This window comes from Dasypus novemcinctus, chromosome 23, assembly GCF_030445035.2.
Source record: "Dasypus novemcinctus isolate mDasNov1 chromosome 23, mDasNov1.1.hap2, whole genome shotgun sequence".
NCBI lineage: Eukaryota > Metazoa > Chordata > Mammalia > Cingulata > Dasypodidae > Dasypus > Dasypus novemcinctus.
Genome location: NC_080695.1, coordinates 39,177,946 through 39,197,305, shown reverse-complemented (window position 1 = coordinate 39,197,305; position 19,360 = coordinate 39,177,946). Strand labels below are relative to the sequence as shown.

Here is a 19,360-nt window from a genome sequence, read left to right as displayed (position 1 = left end):
AGTCAGAACATATAATACTGTTTAATAAAGTAGCAGATAGGAATTTCTACAGCAATTCAAAAACATAGGAATGACAGGAACTGAGCAAGAACAGTTTAGTAGCTCAGGACAACAAAGAAAAAAAGCAAATGGTGTGACTATTCCCTTATAATTTGAATCTCAGAAAGGAATTAAAGATTTACATACCTATTCTAAATGCTCTAGCTCTGAGTAAAATCATTTGAATGTGGGAGGAGGTTGTCCTAGGGCATATACCAACTAGCTAACTTTGATCAAACCAAACCCCTGTCATTTTGGTATTCAGTTGGGTTTAGATATATTAAGGATTACCAGCCAGTCACAGTTCAACTGGTAGAGATGTAACAAGACCCAAAGGATTTGAATATTTGTTAATGTCATTTATTTTGGATTAGACCCCTGCTTTCTCCTTAATGAATTCACAGTATCCAACAGTGTTTGCGAGACATTTCAGTTTGGCAACCCTCTGACTACATATTTTTGACAGTTAAGCAAGGAGGCAGTGGTTGTTTAAGTGTCATCTCAACTCTGCCTTTTTCACCCCTATTTTAGTTCTTCAGGAACATGGATTTTGGGGCTTTTCCAGGTTTTTGCAGCCTACTCTGCACCAGCCAGAGGCCAGTTTGTCATGAGATTTCCTGGAGAGCTTAAACAGAACTGGATTGTAGAACTGATACTAGTAACCACCTCCTTTCCTGGCTGAATGCATTTGCTAAATAAATAAGCAAAGCAGTGAGGCAAACATCACAAGCAACATCAGGCTTTGGAATCTACAAACGCTTGTCTCGGAAGAGGTGACAGGAAATAAGCAAATTAGTAGTACAGCTGAAGGTTAAGAATGAGAAGAGAGAGACTGATATTTTGTTCTCTGTTCATCTATTTCCTGCTTAGTTTTCTTGATGCAACTAAAGATTTCCTTAAAAAGCACTTTGTATTCTGGAGGTGGAGTGTTGGTGGGTGACCCAAAGGGCTCTGGGGTAACAGAAGCTGGTTCCCAGCTGCCTGTGCAGGGCTCAGGCTGAACGTTCACTCCAGGCAGGTCCTTGGCCAGGGTCCTGGAGGTCTGCACAGCTTTGTGTGATAAGGAGTCCTGCTCTTGCTGGCACTTCTTCAGCAGCTCTTCATACTTCACTTTCAAGGCGCTGTACTGAGTGTCCACTTCATGCAGAAGGGAGATGCCTCTCTGCTTCACAGCCTTGGCCCTCCTAATGCAGGTCTCCTCGTGGCCCTTCACGATGTCACCACCTGCCAAACTGCTTAGGACTGTCTCACTGCTGCTGCGCTTGAGAGGCTTTCTATGTGCATCTGGCACAGTCAAGTACATTTCCTCCAGCAGGCTCTGGCTGAGCTCTTTGAAAGGGACAAACAAAGAGTCTGGCACCAGCTTCTCAACCCCATTCACAAAAGAATGCTCTGCCTGCAACATCTGCCGCATCTCTGCCACCTCAGCCTCCAATTCCAGTGCCCGTGCCCGGTAGGCATCCGTGGCTCCCAGTTGCTGTTCCAATTCACTGTTCTCTTTTACCACAAACCTATATTCTTCTTCCATTGTCACCCGCTTCTGCCGCTCCAGGCTCAGCTGGGCCTGCAACATTGTCACTGTTTTTTTCAAATGTTCATTTTCTTCTTCATCAGGGCTTTGCTGACTTTGCAAGGAAGTGATCTTCTCAGCAAACACATGATCATACACAAAGTGTCTAGGGGAAAATATTGAAAGAATATATTACACAAGTCAATTGAGAATGAAAAGAGGGAGATTAGTGATTCTTTTCAACCTAATACTTTAGAAGAGCAATGACAGTGACCAATTTTTACCATGTTCCACACTAGGATAGTGACTAAAATGAAATGAGACTGGTAAATAAACACATGGAAGAAAACATAGTATCTGTGACTTTAAAAAAAAGTACTACAGAATATCCATTCCCAAAGACCAATAGTATGACAGCAACCCTACAAAGAAATCATAACAGCCCAGTCGTTCTTACAGATGGTTGCAGAGCAGAATCACCTAGATAGTCTTAAAAATTACTGAGGCCTAGCTCCCACCCCCATAGATTCTGACCTAGTTGATCTGCAGCCTGGACAATGGGGTTTTAAGACGCTCTATAGGTGATCTGCAATTAGTTCTTTTTTTAAAAAAGATTTATTTATTTATTTCTACCCCCCCACCACCCCGGTTATCTGTTCTCTGTGTCTATTTGCTACGTCTTGTTTCTTTGTCGCTTCTGTTGTTGTCAGCGGCACGGGAATCTGTGTCTCTTTTTGTTGCATCATCTTGTAGTGTTAGCTCTCCGTGTGGGTGGCACCATTCTTAGGCAGGCTGCACTTTCTTTCGCGCTTGGTGGCTGTCCTTACAGGGTGCACTCCTTGCGCGTGGGGCTCCCCTATGCGGGGGACACCCCTGCGTGGCACGGCACTCCTTGCACGCATCAGCACTGTGCATGGGCCAGCTCCACACGGGTCAAGGGGTTTGAACTGCGGACCTCCCATGTGGTAGACGGACGCCCTAACCACTGGGCCAAGTCTGCTTCCCAGCAATCAGTTCTTAACTAATGTCATGATTTTAAACCAGGAGTGCACACCAGAATACCTGGGAAACTTTTTATCCACACCTAGAAATTCTGATTTAAGCCTGAGCGGGTTCTAGGCATTGCAATTTAAAAAACCCCACAGGTGAATGATGCCCAGCCCAGTGCAACACAGCTACCAGACAATGAGTTAGTCTCTTTCCTGGTCAGAATCCTGAGCAGTTTGTGTAACTACTTAGTTCTTTATGTGATTTCTTGCTTATCTACCACTCCATTCCACTGAAAGCAAGAGAAAAGGAACTCTATCTGTCTTGCTTACCATGGATTCCTCATATCTGAGGTAGGATTTGGCATACAGCAGGTGGTCAATAAATAATCCTTAAAGACTTGTACACACAGCTTAAAGACACTTCTCTAAGCAAAAAACTTGTTTACCCAGAGTTTTATTTTACTGAAATTTCCATTTTTCCTCCATTCTAATGTAAAATTACAAACCCCAATCTGTAGTCTATCAGAAGTATTTTATCTTATTTTAAATTAAGATTCAATATATTAAAATCATTGAAATAAATGCTCTCAAGCCTCTCTCTCAAAAATGAGTTTTCACAGAATTACATATAACCCAAAACTCTCTAATTTGTATGTTTAAGTTAAATGGTTTTCTTCAAACCACTTTTAAGGGCCAAGTGATGCTTTTTATTCTATCAGAATCTAGAGTGTCTCAATGACATGAGAAGCTCCCTGCTTGTAAATGCCACAGAAAGGCAGGCTCTTACTGGCGTAGGTCATATAGCTCTTTCAGACAGGAGAGGCTGGGGGCCGACTTCTGCTGGGTGTATTTCCCCTTATTCCTCCTCCCTTGGCCAGATGACTTCAACTCCTCCACTTGGCTCTGGAGATGATCAATGTTGGTTTGTAGGCATTCAATTGTTTCAGTCAGACTGTGAAGAAAAGACAGAAGCCTATGGCTGCTTGTCACGTTAGATTAAGGGCATAAGCAGTGATGAAAGATTAGTTGTGAGCCAATCACAAATGGGTTTTCTTTAACTGGAAAAGGCTTTCATTTAATTTCCATTCTCCAGAAAGATGTAAGTTAAACCTTACCCTATATATTAACCCCAACCCATCACAGCCATATTCTATTGTAGTATCTGCTAAATACCTGCCCCCCCACTTAGGGCTTCCTTGATGGATTCTAGAAAATTTACCTCAGAATCTTCTGCTGTGAGGCCTTGCTGTCAGCAACTAGTTTTTGATTTGTTTCTTCCAGTTCCCTTGCTGTGATATCTAATTGTTCATAAACTTTTGCATGCTGTTCATTCATCTGCCGTAGAAGGTCCACCTGCTTGGTCAGATACTGTAAGAGAATATGATTGTGACCAGGTTACACATTAAATAGGAAAAATACCACAGGATAGTTTGAAGAGAAGAGCTTTAAATCCCAATTAAGCTACATGACTTAATAGGAAATAGCACAGCCCAACTTTATTTTCTTAACTTCTCTAATGCTTACCAATATCCACATGTATTGTGAAGCTGGTCTTAGGAAATATATAGCATTCATAAAATTGATACTCAACAGAAAAACCTCAGGTTAGACATGATAATCCCACATAAAGAAAAGTATGGAACATATGATCAAAGTTTAACCAAAGATATAATGTTTAATAGAAATAAGAAAGCCTCAAGTAGAGGATTTTAGGTGGTTTTCACTTGGAAAAAAATCCATTTTTTTTTCTGAGTGAGGCATTTTGGACAAAAAGTGATGAAAAGCAGATTAACCATCAAGAGATATTTTAGATTGATACCTTTTCATTGTTTTTAATTCTGTGAAAATTATATCACCACGATCCTCCTTAATCGTGAGAAATTTAATGGATTATTTATTTTGGTACCTATTGCTATGACTTTCTAACTTTTCATTTTAGAAAGCAGTTTTATTGAGATATATTCACATACCATATAATCTATCCAAAGTGTTCAATCAGTGGCTTTTCTTTTTTTTAAAGATTTATTTATTTATTATTTATTTATTTCTCTCCCCTCCCCCCCACCCCGGTTGTCTGTTCTCTGTGTCTATTTGCTGCGTCTTCTTTGTCCACTTCTGTTGTTGTCAGCGGCACAGGGATCTGTTTCTTTTTGCTGCGTCATCTTGTGTAATCTCTCCATGTGGGCGGCACCATTCTGAGGCAGGCTGCACTTTCTTTGGCACTGGGCGGCTCTCCTTACGGGGCGCACTCCTTGCGCGTGGGGCTTCCCTACACGGGGGACACCCCTGTGTGGCACAGCACTCCTTGCGCGCATCAGCACTGCACATGGGCCAGCTCCACACGGGTCAAGGAGGCCCAGGGTTTGAACCACGGACCTCCCATGTGGTAGACGGATGCCCTAACTGCTGGGTCAAGTCCACTTCCCTCAGTGGCTTTTTGTATAATCAGTGTTATACATTCACCACCACAAAATATTTTAGAACAATTTCAAGTAAAAGAAAAACTCTACACCCTTTAGCTGTCACCTCTGAATCCCTCTATCCTTCCCCAGCCCTACATAGCCACTAATCTAATTCCATCTTTATAAATTGATTTATGTTTATGTTTTATATAAATGGAATCATACAATATGTAGTACTTTGTATCTGGTTTCTTTCATTCACTTAGCATAATGTTTCAGGTTTTTTTTTTTTGCCTGATATTAACATCTTGCAATATTAACATACATTTGTTCAGTATCAAAGAACAGCTTTATATATGCAATATTACCCATATTCATATTTCACATGAAGTTTTCCTATGCTATACAGTTCCATGTTACATTTTTTAGCTTTCCTTCTAGTAATATACATGATTAGACTTTACCTTTCAACCACTGTTATACCCACTGCTAGTTACAAACATTATATTGTGCTTTCACCTTCTCTATTTATTTCTAAAGATTAATAAACAATCTTTTTACCAATTCTGCACAGGTTAACCCTCAGTTTTCCATTCTCTAAACTCATTCTATTTTCTGGTGATCCATATTCTAGTTATTAACTCCATGAGGTTATACAACGTATTTACTTAATAATAATAGTGCAATCATACAGTATTTGCCCTTTTATGTCTTGCTTCACTCAACATAATGTCCTCCAGGTTCTTCCATGTTGTCATATGCTTCACAACTTCATTTCTCACAGGTGCATAATACTGCACCATGTGATATACTATGCTTGATGGACATTTGGGTTGTTTCCATCTTTTGGCAATCGTGAATAACATCCCTATGAACATTGGTATGCAGTCTGTTCACTGCTCTCAGTTCTTCTGGGTATATCCCCAGTAGTGGTATTGCCAGGTCATGGGGCAAATCTATCCTCAACTTCTTTAGGAATTGCCAAACAGTCCTCCACAGTGGCTGTACCATTCTACATTCCCAAAACTATGAATAAGTGTTCCTATCTCTCTACATCCTAACACTTGCAGTTTTCTGTCTTTTTATAGTGGCCATTCTGGTAAATGTGAAATGATATTTCATTGTACCTTTGATTAGCATTTCGGTAATTGCTAGAAATGCCAAACACTTTTTTCAAGTGTTTCTTCACCATTTATATTTCTTCTTTGGACAAATGTCTTTTCAAGTATTTTGCTCATTTTGTAATAGGGTTGTCTTTTTATTGTTGAGTTGTAGCATCTCTTTATATATCATGGTTATTAAACCCTTATCAGAAATGTGATTTCCAAATATTTTCTCCCATTGAATTGGCTGTCCTTTCACTCTTTTGGTGAAGTTCTCAGAGGTGCAGAAGTGCTTAATTTTGAGGAGGTCCCATTTACCTAATTTTTCTTTTGCTGCTTGTGCTTTGGGTGCAAGATCCAAGAAACCACCACCTACTACAAGATCTTTAAGATGTTTCCCTACATTTTCTTCTAATAACTTTATGGTTGTAGCTTTTATATATTTAGATGTTTGATCCATTTTGAATTGATTCTTGTATAGGGAATGAGATAGGAATCCTCTTTCATTCTTTTGCTTATGGATATCCAATTCTCCCAGCACCATTTGTTGAAGAGACTACTTTGTCCTGTTAACATGGACTTGGTAGGTTTGTCAAAAACCAGTTGGCCGTAAAGGTGAGGGTTTATTTCTAGACTCTCAATTGTATTTGACTGATAAATGTGTTTATCTTTATGCCAATACCATGCTGCTTTGACCATTATAGCTTTGAAGTATGTTTCAAGGTCAGGCAGTCAAAGTCCTCCCATATTGCTCTTCTTTTTTAGAATGCTTTTGGTATTCAGTACACTTTCCCTTCCAAATAAATCTGATAATTGCCTGTTCTATTTCTGTAGAGTAGGATGTTGGCATTTTGATGGCAAGGCATTGAATCTACAAAACAGTTTGGGTAGGATTGATATCTTCACAATATTTAGTCTTCTAATTCATGAATGTGGAATGTCTTTCCATTTGTTTAGGTCTTTGTTGATTTCTTTTACTATTGTGTGGTTTTCTGCATATAGCTCCTATACTTCTTTGTTTAAATTGATTCCTAGGTATGAGTCTTTTTGTTGCTCTTGTAAATGGAATTCTTTTTGTAATTTCCTCCTTAGATTGTTCAGTACTAGTGTACCAAAACATTATTGATATTTGGACCTTGTTCTTGTATCCTGCCACTTTGCTGAACTCATTTATTATCTCAAGTAGCTTTGTTGTAGACATTTCAGAGTTTTCTAAATATAGGACTATGTCATCTGTGAACACTGAGCGTTTTATTTCCTTTTTTCCTATATGCATGCCTTTTTTTCCTCTTGTATAACTGCTCTAGGTAGAACTTCTGCCACAATACTGAATAACAGTGGTGACAGTGGGCATCTTTGTCTTGTTCTGATCTTAGAGGGAAAGCTTTCAATGTTTCCCCATTGAGTACTATGTTGACATGGGTTTTTCATATATGCCCTTAATCATATTGAGGAATTTTCCTTATATTCCTACCTTTTGAAATGCTTTTATCAAGAAAGCATGCTGGATTTTGTTGAATGTCATTTTTGCATCTAACAAGATGATCATGTGCTCTTTTTTCCTTCAGTTTCTTTATGTGGTGCATTACATTAATTTTCTTACGTTGAGTCACCCTTGCATACCAGGAAAAAATCCCACTTGGTCATGGTGTATAATTCTTTTAGTGTGCTGTTGGAGTCAATTTGCAAGTATTTTGTTTAGGATTTTTACATCTATGCTCATTAGAGAGACTGGTCTGTAATTTTTCTCTCTTTTTTTTTTTAGTACCTTTATCTGGCTTTGTTATTAGGGTAATGTTGGCCTCATAAAATGCATTGGGTAATTTTTCGCTCCTCTTCAATTTTTTGGAAGAGTTTAAACAGGATTGGCAGAAATTCTTCTCAAAATGCTTGGTAGAATTCACCTGTGAAGCCATCTTGTCTTGGACTCTTCTTTGTTGGGAGATTTTTGATGACTGATTCAACCTCTTTAAATGTGATTGGTTTGTTACGTTGCTCTATTTCTTTTAGAGTCAATATAGGTTGTTTGTGCCTTTCTAGGAACTTGTCCATTTCATTTAGGTTGTCTAGTTTGCTGGCATACAATTTCTCATAATATCCTCTTATGATCCTTTTTATTTCTCTGATGGTCATTCATAATGTCTCCCCTTTCATTTCTGATTTTATTTACTTGCATCTTCTCTCTTTTTTCCTTTGTTAGTCTAGCTCAGGGTTTGTCAATTTTATTGATCTTCTCAAAGAACTAGCTTTTGGTTATGTTGATTTTCTCTATTGTTTTTTTGTTCTCATTTATTTCCACTCTAATCTTTATTATTTCCTTCCTTCTACTTGCTTTGGGAATGGTTGGCTGTTATTTTTCTAGTTCCCTCAATGCAGTTAGATCTCTTATTTTAGTGTTTTTTTTTTCCCAAGCTCAAAATGCACATTTATTTCATACTCCATTTACAAAGGAGCAAAGGATAAATGTAGTAAGGAACGAAGGAAGCAAAATACATGATTACTTAACAAGTACAGGCAAAATGTGTTAAGATGATCATTTTAATACTTCTCCTTCTAGCGCTTAACAGTCAAAATCAGTTTCTAGGGATAAGAATATATACCTCAGGAAGAATTTTTAGGTGGCTCAAACTATATGCTTCAAACTAGGAGTTTTAAGGAAGAAATTTTATCATAAAAGTTGCTGGATACCAAGTAAACCAGATTACTACAGATTTTTAAAAGATGCAAAGCCTCTTCAGAGATCAAAATTGCTTTAAAATTTATTAAAGAACCCTAATATAACACAATTTGCTGAAGAGTACAATACAGACTGAGTTGACATTAATTCCTTAATCCATTAAAAAGTGGTTTCTGTTACCTCATGGTGAGATCCTACTGTTCCCTAATGAAAAACATTAAGTCGTTTAATATGGAGCTGCTAGGAGAATCACTCAAACTGTGTACTCAGCTTTTTAATGTCTGTTTTGTCCAATATTCATAAAGCTAACCCTGCTCATTTTTGGTTACTGTTTACCTTTCACTTTCAGCTGGTATATCCCTGGGTCTAAGGTGAGTCTCTTTTAGGCAAAATATAGATGGCTTATGTTGTTTTTTAAATCCATTCTATCAGCCTATATATTCTGATTGGGGAGTATAATTCATTCACAGTCAATAATAATACTATAAATGCATTATTTACTTCCACTATTTTATTCTTTGGTTTTCATATGTTATATTTTATTTTCGTCGGTCTTTTTACCATTTTGGTTATCCTTTCTGCTATTCTTGCCTTCTACATTCTCCTCCAAGCTTCTTTCTCCTGTTTTTTGTCTTTTGGGCTATAAGGATCCCTTTAATACTTCCTGCAAAGGTGGATTCTTTTTAACAAACTCTCTTAGTTTCTGTTTATTTGTGAATATTTTGAACTCATCTTCATATTTATTTATTTTTAGGTACCAGGGATTGAACCCAGGACCTTGTACACGGGAAGCATATGCCCATCCACCACACTACATCTGCTCTCCTCACCTTCATATCTGAATGAAAATTTTGCCGGATTAAGAATTTTCTGTTGGCAGTTTTTCTTTTTCAGTCTCCTAATTATATTATACCACTGTCTTCTCACCTCCATGGTCTCTAATGAGAAATCTATACTATGTTTTACTGGACATCCCTTGTATGTGACGGTTTATTTCTCCCTTGCTACTTTCAGAATTTTCTCTTTATCGTTGACATTTGGCATTCTGAATATAATGTGTCTTGGAGTAGGTCCATTTGGATTTATTATGATTAGGGTATGCTGCACTTCTTAGACTTGTAAATTAATTTCTTTCATGAGAGTTGGGAAATTTTCAGCCATTATTTCCTCAAATACTCTTTCTGCCCCTTTTCCCTTCTCTTCTCCTTTTGGAACTCCCATGGCATGTATGTTGTGCTTCATGTTATCATTTAACTTCCTGAGCCCCTTGCTCAATTTTTTCCATTCTTTTCTGTTCTTCTCTTCCTTCAGTTTCGGCTGTTGTGTCCTCTGTATAACTTATTCTTTCTTCTACTATTTGAGTCTGCTTTTGTATGCCTCTAATGTGTTTTTGTTCTCCACATTGTGTGCTTTGTTCCCATGAGCTCTGTTATTTTTCTATTCAGGTTTTCAAATTATTCTTTGTGCTCACTCAGTGGTTTGGTTTTCTTTTTTCTTTTTCTTTTTTAACATTTATTTATTTATTTCTCTCCCCTGCCCCCCACCCCAGTTGCCTGTTCTCTGTGTCTATTTTGCTGTGTATTCTTTGTCCGCTTCTGTTGTTGTCAGTGGCACGGGAATCTGTGTTTCTTTTTGTTGCGTCATCTTGCTGTGTCAGCTCTCCATGTGTGTGGCGCCATTCCTGGGCAGGCTGCACTTTCTTTCGCGCTTGGGCGGCTCTCCTTACGGAATGCACTCCTTGCACGTGGGGCTCCCTTACGCGGGGACACTCCTGCATGGCACGGCACTCCTTGCGCACATCAGCACTGCGCATGGGCCAGCTCCACATGGCCAAGTCTGCTTTTAAGATTAAAAAAAAAAAGTTTAGCCCCTCCCTCATTGTTTGTGTTTGCTGTCTTCTCTCTGTCTGCTTGTCTTCTCTTTAGAAGGCACCAGGAACTGAGCCTGGGGTCTCCCATGTAAGAGAGAGGCATTCAATTGCTTGAGCCACCTTGGCTTCCTGCTTTATTGGGTCTCTCATTTGTGTTTCCTTTTGTGTCTCCTTGTTGCACTGGGAACCAAACCTGGTACCTCCCATGTGGTAGGTGGAAGCTCAACCACTTGAGCCACACCTGCTTCCCTCAGTGTTTTCTTTTTTTAAGATTTTTATTTATTTCTCTTCCCTTCCCTGCCCTCCCCTCCCCAGTTGTCTTCTCTCTGTGTCCATTCCCTACCCCCCAGCCTGAATCAACACACAAGTAAACCTAGGGATTTACTTGTGTCTATGAATCAGCCCTCTTTATCACTTTTCAGTCCCATCCTCACTACCCGGGGATCCTTAATCTGTTATTTTCTTCCATTTCTCTTCTCTCCATTCCTTAATAAATTACTGACCTAACTCACCTGGCCTGCTCTTAAAATTCATTTTATATAGCTTAGCCAAAAACCTAGAGAAAATTCGGCAATAAGAGCAAGGATATTCACTTACTGTGGCAGCTTGATATTATTTATAAATCCCCAAAGAAGAGAAAAATTATATTTGTAAACTGGTCTGTTCCTGTGGGTGTGATACCCTTTGACTGTATTAAGTTCAAAGGATTTAAGTTTACTTGATAAAAGATTAGGGCTTTGATTCAACCACGTCAGTAGAGTGTGACTGAGGGTTGAGTCCCTGTCCCCTTTAGTGGGCTGATAAAAACGCTCACTCAAGACGACACACAGAAGACGACACAGGAAAAGAGAGAGCTCCATAGACACAGAAGGGGAGAGAACTTGGTCATTTTAGTCTTCCCATGTGACACAAAGAAGGGTCAAGCAGCTAAAGCCCCAGAGAGAGAGATATGCCCTATGCCAGCCTACAGCTGAGATAGGAAGAAGCTGAGCCCATAGAGTCTTAAAAGGAAGAAGGAGGGAGACCAAGCAGAGATTGCCCACCATCTTGCTTCAACATGTGCCAAGTGACTTTGGTGGGAGAGCAACCTTGAGTTGGACTCTTTAAGGCCTTGTAACTGTAAGCTTTTACCCCAAATAAATACCCTTTATAAAAGCCAACAGATTTTTAGTACATTGTATCAGCACCCCTTTGGCTGACTAATATACCTATGTCACCAACTTAAGTAGATTATCAAGTTCAAGAAAGTTAACAGTGCCATAAAGCTGTCTATATTCTAATTTTTTATATGTCCTAATATCCCTTTGAGCCTTTTCTCCTGTATTTATTAGATCCATTCCATTGTCTCTTTAGTTGCTTTTTAAAAAAACTAATTGTGGAAACATATACAACATAAAATTTCCCATCCCAACTACTTCCAAGCACCATTCAGTGGGATTACTCAAATTCAGTGTTGTACTACACTCACTACCAAAACTTTATCATCACCATCACCCCAAATAGAAACCCTATACCCATTATGCATTAACACCCCATTCTCTCTACCCTGTGCCCCTAGAAACCTGTACTCTGTGTCTCTATGAGTTTGCATCTTTAAGCTATTTCACGTAAGTGGACTCATACACAAAGAATAGGCAAGAACAACCCCGGAGTTGACCAAAGCCCATGCACCGCTGGATCCCTGCATTCAGTGCCTATGTCCTGCTGCCACCACCATGCCCAAAAGAAAAGCTGAAGGAGACATTAAAGGAGATAAAGCCAAGGAAAAGGATGAACCACAGAGATCTGCAAGGTTATCTGCTAAACCTGCTCCTCCAAAGCAAGAATCCAAGCCTTAAAAGGCCCCTGCAAAGAAGGAAGACAAGGTACCTAAAAGGAAAAAAAGGGAAAGCTGATGGCTGGGAAGGATGGGAATAACTGCAGAAAATGGAGATGCTGAAGCAGACCAGGCACAGAAAGCTGAAGGTGCTGGAGATGTCGAGCGAAGGGTGTGCACTTTTGATACTTCTGGTGATTGTACAGTTTGAAATACTATTTAATCAATTTTATAAAAAAGCAGAATTTTTTTTTAAGCTATGTTGTCTGCAAACAGAACACTTCATTGTTGTTTTTTGGGGAAGGGGCAAATGTCACTAGTAGAATGTCTCTGAAGCTGGATTGTTTTGGGAGAAAACACCCTTCCCCTCCAGTTTTAAGAGACTCCCTTCTTTACTTCCAGGAGAAGAGAATCCCTGACATTGATAAACATTATTCACTCAGGCATAGATGCCTAGTGGTGTGGAAAAACTAAAATTTGTTTTTGTGTCCTTATGACCTCTCCTTCTCTGCCTTCAGCATACACTTGACTCCTTTAGACCCAGAGGCCTGTTGAAGCCTGACCCCCAAAAAGTGAGGCAATCTGGACTTTCCAGTGATGTCATGGAAATGGCAAACCTCAAAAAAGTATGGATTTTAAAAAAAAATTGTGGATAATTCTGTTTTCATTTCATTTCCTGAAAGTCAGGGTCAGCTAGTGAAAAGCTGTTAAGCAACATGCTAAATGTGAAATGTCAACGCTTACTCTAAACTTCCCCTGTTCAGAACATCAAATGAAGACTTCATTGGGTTTTATAGTGGCTTTCTGATTTTGGTAATCCATTGCAGAAGGAAGTTTGAAAGTTATTGTATAATTGCCCATGTCCTGTCTGAAATATCATTATTTATGAAAATTATCTTTAATAAAGCTGGATACAGTTTGGCTTGGGGGGGAAAAAAAGTGGAATCATACAGTATTTATCCCTTTGGGTCTGACTTATTCCACTCAACAAGATATCTTCCAGGTTTATCCATGTAGTCACATGTATCAGAACTTTATTCCTTTTTAAGGTTGAGTAATAATCCATTGTATGGGGATACATATTTTGTTTTTCCATTCATCTACTGATGGATATTGGCATTGTGTCCACCTTTTGGCTATTGTGAATAATGCTGCTATTGACCGCTGGCGTGCAAATATCCATGAGAGTCTACTTCTTATATACTTTTAATTTCCTCAAATGCACCTCCTTGGTCCACCAGCAGATGGTGCTCTTCATCAGCCCTCTCAGCTCAAAACCTGGTCAGAGTGTGTTTGCTGCAACACCAACAATGAGCCTCACAATTCAAACTTTCTCAGAGGCTGTTCTCCAACCTTTGCTGGCAGCCCCCTCCCTTTTCCCAGAGAGGAAAACCCCCCTGTATCCTCAACAACAAGTCTTGGTCTATAGGGAGAGTGACTGAGAGGATCATGGGACACAGCAGACCAAATGTGTTAGTTAAAAGCTGAATCAGCCTTAGGCCAAGTCCTTTTCCCATTTCCTGGGGAGGTGAATCCCTGTGGCCCCCTCTGTAGCCACTGCCCCAGGGCAGGAGAATTCAAAACTGTCTGCTCGTAGGGTGGGGGAAAGGGCGCTGGTGGCTATAGCCGCAGCTTCTACTCCTGATCTTTCCACTGTGATTTTTTCCCTTTGTCCCTCTCTCTTCTGGGTGGTGCCCAGCCTCCCCCTGGTGTCCTAAATCCTAGAACATTTTTCCCCAGGCTGTTTCTGCCTGTTCTCTAGCTATTTTTCTGGGAGAGAAGAGTGTCCTATGTCTTTTTAATCCACCTATGACAGCCTTCTAAATGGCCAAGCATAAAGGGAAATGACCACAATCTTAATGCCTTTATGTTAAATCACCTTGATCCCCAGCTTTATCCAATGCCACTGTAAGACACTGACACAGATACAACATATGTTCCAAATGAAGTATTCAGAATATTTCTCTGGCTCAGACCAGCAGCAGCAGCACCCGAAGCAGTTGCAGCCTGTGTTCTCCCACCTGCCCTCCATCTACCCCAGGGTCTCTTTCCCCCTTCCTCCTATGCCCACCTACAGGAAGCCCCTCACCTTCCTACCTGCCCCTATTGTTCCATCCTTGGCCTCCTACCTGCTCCCCTTTTCCCCACTGGCATTGCCTGCAGTTTTTGGCTTTCACCCCCACAAGTGACTAAAGACTTTTGACTACTCAAAGTCCAGCTCCCCAGAACACTGTTCAACATGAACACTGGTAGGAATGAAGATGGATTAAATGTCACTGTCACCATCTAGCTACTTATTTATGGAAAGGAAGCTGGCAGTATTATTGGAAAGAAAGATTCACTTAAGAAGATGATGAGGAAAGTAGTGCACATATCAACATTTCAGAAGTGAACTATCCTGAGAGAATGATCATTTTGGCTGGACCCACTAATGCCATCTTTAAAGCCTTTGCTGTGATCACTGACAAACTGGAAGAGGACATCAGCAGCTCTGTGACTAACAGCACAGCTCCAGTAGACCCCTGGTCACCCTGAAACTGGTGGTCCCTGCTAGTTCATGTGGCTCCCTCACTGGGAAAGGTGGTTATTTATTAAGATCCAAGAAATAGAATACAGGGGTTCAAGCTCCGGTGGCAGAGAATATGTTCCCCAACTCAAATGAGTAGGCCATCACCATGGCTGGCATTCTGCAATCCATCATTGAGGGTGTCAAACAGTTCTATGTGGTCATGTTGGAGACTCACTCCTAGTCCTTCCCCCCATCCCCACCCCTGAAGGGCATGACCATCCTATACCGGTCCAAGCCATCCAGTTGTCCTGTCATCTTTGCAGGTGGTCAGGACAAGTACAGCACAGGGAACAAAGAATGTCAGTTTTCCCACACCACCCTATCTGTGGCCTCAACCCTGTCCTGGAGGGAACACCTCTAGAGGCCTATACCATTCTAGGACAGTATGCCATTCCACAGCCAGATGTGACCAAGCTGTACCAGTTGGGAACACAAAGTCTCATTTTCCTATGATGCACAGCAACACCAGTTTCAGTGGCACTGAATCCAGCTCTCCAGAGGTGAAAGGCTATTGGGCAGGTTTGGATGCTTGAGCTCAGCTTACTTCTCATGAACTCACCACGCCAAACAATTTGATTGGCTACGTAATTGGGCAGCAAGGCACCAAAATCAATGAAATCCGTCAGATGTCTGGGGTGCAGATCAGCACTGCAAAGCCAATAGAAGGATCTACTGCTAGGTAGACTATCATAACTGGATCTGCTGCCAGCCTTGGCATGGCTCAATATTTAATCAATCTTAGGCTTTCCAAGGAGACGGGTAACTCATATGGGAAGCAGCTAGAACAATGCAGATTCATCCATAATCCATTTCTATTGTTTACCACCATCCATGATCCATCTGTGTCATTTCTGAACAGATAATGATTCCAGGTTTTAAAGAGTTTATAAATTTTCAGTTTCTACACAATTTATCATCCACTTGTGATTTTTTAAAGTGTTTTAATTCCTTCTCTGTTTAGCTGTTAATGCTGAAACCCATATTTAGTTTCATAAGCATCTTCCTGTTTTTTGCGTGCTCATGAATTATTTTTTTCTGTTTATCATGGAAATGCAAGAATGGAATGTTAATACAGTTCGGTTTAGTTCTGTAATGTCAAGAATCTAAAAAAAATTAAAAGATGGATGGGCAAAAAAGAAAATATTTTTCTGGGTACAACAAGGAAGAAAAAAGGTAGATCTGAGGCATTACCAATGATCAAATAGTAACAGAGGATATAACATCAAAAACACTCTTCTTGAAGCTTTCAATACAACTACACAACTATTTGCAAGATTAACAGACTTCTTTCAAAGAACAGGTTAAATGATATGCAATGGGCTTTTTATTTTATTTATTTATTTTTTTGAGGTATCAGGGGCCAGGGATTGAAACTAGGACCTTGCATGTAGGAAGCTGGTGCTCGGCCACTGAGCCACATCGGTTGCCCTGAGTTGGGTTTTTTTTCCGTTTGTTTTGCTTGTTGTTTTCTTTCTTAAATTTTTTTTTAGGATGCACCAGTAATCGAACCTTGGACCTCCTATGTGGGAAGCAGGTGCTCAACCACTCAAGCCACATGTGTTCCCCTCAATGGGCTTTTTATTTTTTAATTTTAAAAATTATTTGATATACAGACTTAATTCAAATAGCATCAGTTGCCCCAATTATATATATTGTATAATAAAAGAAAAAAGAATAACTTAAACCTTTTATTTTATATACTTTTTGTCTTTATTTTTTTAATGTTACATTAAAAAAATATGAGGTCTCCATATACCTCCCACCCTCCTTATCCTACTCCTCCCCCCATAACACCAACCTCCTCCATCATCATGAGATATTCACTGCACTCGGTGAATACATCTCTGAGCACCACTGCACCTCATGGTCAGTGGTCCACACCATAGCTCACACTCTCCCACAGTCCACCCCAGTGGGCCATGGGAGGACATATAATGTCCAGTAACTGTCCCGCAGCACCACCCAGGACAACTCCAACCCCCAAAAATGCCCCCACATCACATCTCTTCCTCCCACTCCCTAACCTCAGCAGCCACCATGGCCACTTTCTCCACACCAATGCCACATTTTCTTCAATTACTAATCACAATAGTTCATGAATAGAATATCAGTAAGTCTACTCTAATTCATTCTCTATTCCTCCATCCTGTGGACCTTAGAATGGTTGTGTCCACTCTATATCAAGAGGGGGCTTAGATTCCACATGGATGCTGGATGCAATCGTCCTGCTTTCAGTTGTAGGCACTCTTGGTTCCCTGGTGTGGTGGTTGACCTTCCTCACCTCCGTATTAGCTGAGTGGGGTAAGTCCAATAAACCAGAGGGTAGGAGTTGCCAGTCTGTTGAGGCTCAGGGCCTGGCTAACACATGGTCAGCCAGAGATTCAGGTTCCCTGGGTATACACAAAACCTCAGCACCAACTACAGAACCAGTAAAAGTAACAGGAGAGGCTTGTAAACAAAGGTCACATCTGAGTCCGGCTCCATCACACAGAGACACAAACTCTGAAGTAGGCCAACTGACATGACACTGAACTCCATCTGCCATGACCATAGAACCTGTGGGTCTCTGCAGCCCTCAGAAGAACCAATACCTGGGGTTGTATCTACTTTATCTGTCTCTGGGACTCTGCTGAGGTGTGCATAAGGGCAACCCCTCTGATAACCTCCCGGCTCTTTCTGGAGACTCACAGCCATATAAACTCATTTGTCCTTTCCATTTCCCCCTTTTATTCAGGTCAAAAAGCATTTTTAACTCCTGGTATCAATGGGCTTTTTAAATGGCAGTGTGTAGAGCTGAAAAAAGCATACATGGATTTTTTCAAATCTCGTTACATCACTCACTAGCAATGTGTTGAGCTGACACTTACCCTCTCTTAATTTCAACTTGCCTCATATGAAATCCTCAATCCAGACTGTTTCAGAAAATGCTTGGAATTTTAGAAAGACAACATGATGTATTTACCTTACACTTTACAATACCCCCAGTGAGGTCTGGGCAGCACCCTGTAATCAAGTACTATTACTTCTGCTTCAAGAGTATCAATAAAAGTAGTATGGTGGAGTTTTCTGTATGGGGTTTGTACTTTTTTTTCTATTTGAAAACTTTTTTGAAAGTATTTTAGAATTAAGTTTAAAAAAAAGGATGGATAAAGATTATAAATAGCCTCACATCAGTTGTAGGTCAGGATTTGCTGTCAAGTAAATGTGCTGCAAATTTATGAAATCTAACAGAATTTTAGGTTTGGAATTGAAGGTAGATTGTGGATCTGTTAGTACTTTCCTTATAGTATTCAGAGGATATAATAAGAGGAGTGAGCACACAGCATGATGCCTGTAAAAGCCTCTGTTTACATGTTACCCTCCCACCCACCCCCAACCCCAGCCAGGTTCTCTTTGTCCCTTGAAAATAAACCATTCATTCTTATGGGAGAACCTTTTTCAGAAGAACTGTAGGAATATGCCCTCAATCCTGCCTCTTCCCATGAATGCATTAGTAGCTTCCTGTCACTAATAGGAATGTGTTCAATTTCTTAGGAGTATTGGAGTGGAAAAAAAGGTTGAGAATCAGGAATATATATCTATAATAACTGCTAAAAGTCTGAGGCTATATCAAATAAATGCTCATTTGAATGATAAACTAACTGTAGATATCTTAGGTCTCAAGTATTCTTTGGAAGTTATTTAAAACAACTAACAAAGAGGCTTATTTATAAACCAGGTACTAATTTATTAATTTATATCAGCTGTTACTGCCCAGTGACTGGAATATTTGCATCCTCTATACAGGACACATGTGCTCCATAAAGGGCTTGTGAAAGGCCAATTCATGAACAAAAGTCTAACTGGTGGGCCTCAGATCAGAGAAATAGATGGTCTGAGGGGAGGCAGAGATTCAGTAGCTAAGAGAACAGGCTTTGGGGTCAGAATCTGATTTGAATCCCAGCGTTGCCATTTGTGACCTGTGGCAAGTACCTTAATTTTTCTAAGGTAAGGTTTTCTTGGGATTGCTGTAAAGATTAAGTTAATGTACATAAAGAGTTCAGTGTCGTAACGGCATATGGTAAAACTGCTCAATAAGAGGTAGCTATTGTCATCTTTATTTGGCGTTGTTCTCAAACTTTACATGTGCTATGATTCACCTGAGGGCTTTATTAAAGCACTGGAATCTGGAGTCTTCAAAATTCTGATTCATCAAGACTGGTATAGTCAGAGTCTGCATTTTTAGCAAAAAATCCAGACAACATTAGTACAGATGGCCCATGGATCACACTTAATAGAGAAATTATGATTTTGGACATGGAAAATCCTGGAAGTGCCCCGTTCCCCAGATCTAGTGTTTCTTTCTCTTGAATCTTGGAGACATAAACATTTACCTGTATAACCAA

General features: G+C 40.0%; 1 protein-coding gene and 1 pseudogene across 1 annotated transcript in view; one reads left to right on the top strand and one right to left on the bottom strand.

The window, feature by feature from the left end:
- Positions 1 to 737: 737 nt before the first annotated feature.
- The window catches only part of CDR2 (cerebellar degeneration related protein 2), a 40,426-nt gene continuing 21,803 nt past the window's right edge, over positions 738 to 19,360 (bottom strand). The window contains exons 3-5 of the mRNA XM_004462990.5: positions 3,758 to 3,906; positions 3,326 to 3,490; positions 738 to 1,715 (exon numbers count right to left, since the gene is read on the bottom strand). Of these exons, the coding sequence (XP_004463047.1) occupies positions 851 to 1,715; positions 3,326 to 3,490; positions 3,758 to 3,906 (1,179 nt within the window). The 3' untranslated portion in view covers positions 738 to 850. The remainder of the gene's footprint in view (positions 1,716 to 3,325; positions 3,491 to 3,757; positions 3,907 to 19,360) is intronic.
- LOC105746566 (poly(rC)-binding protein 2 pseudogene) lies at positions 14,620 to 15,387 on the top strand (annotated as a pseudogene).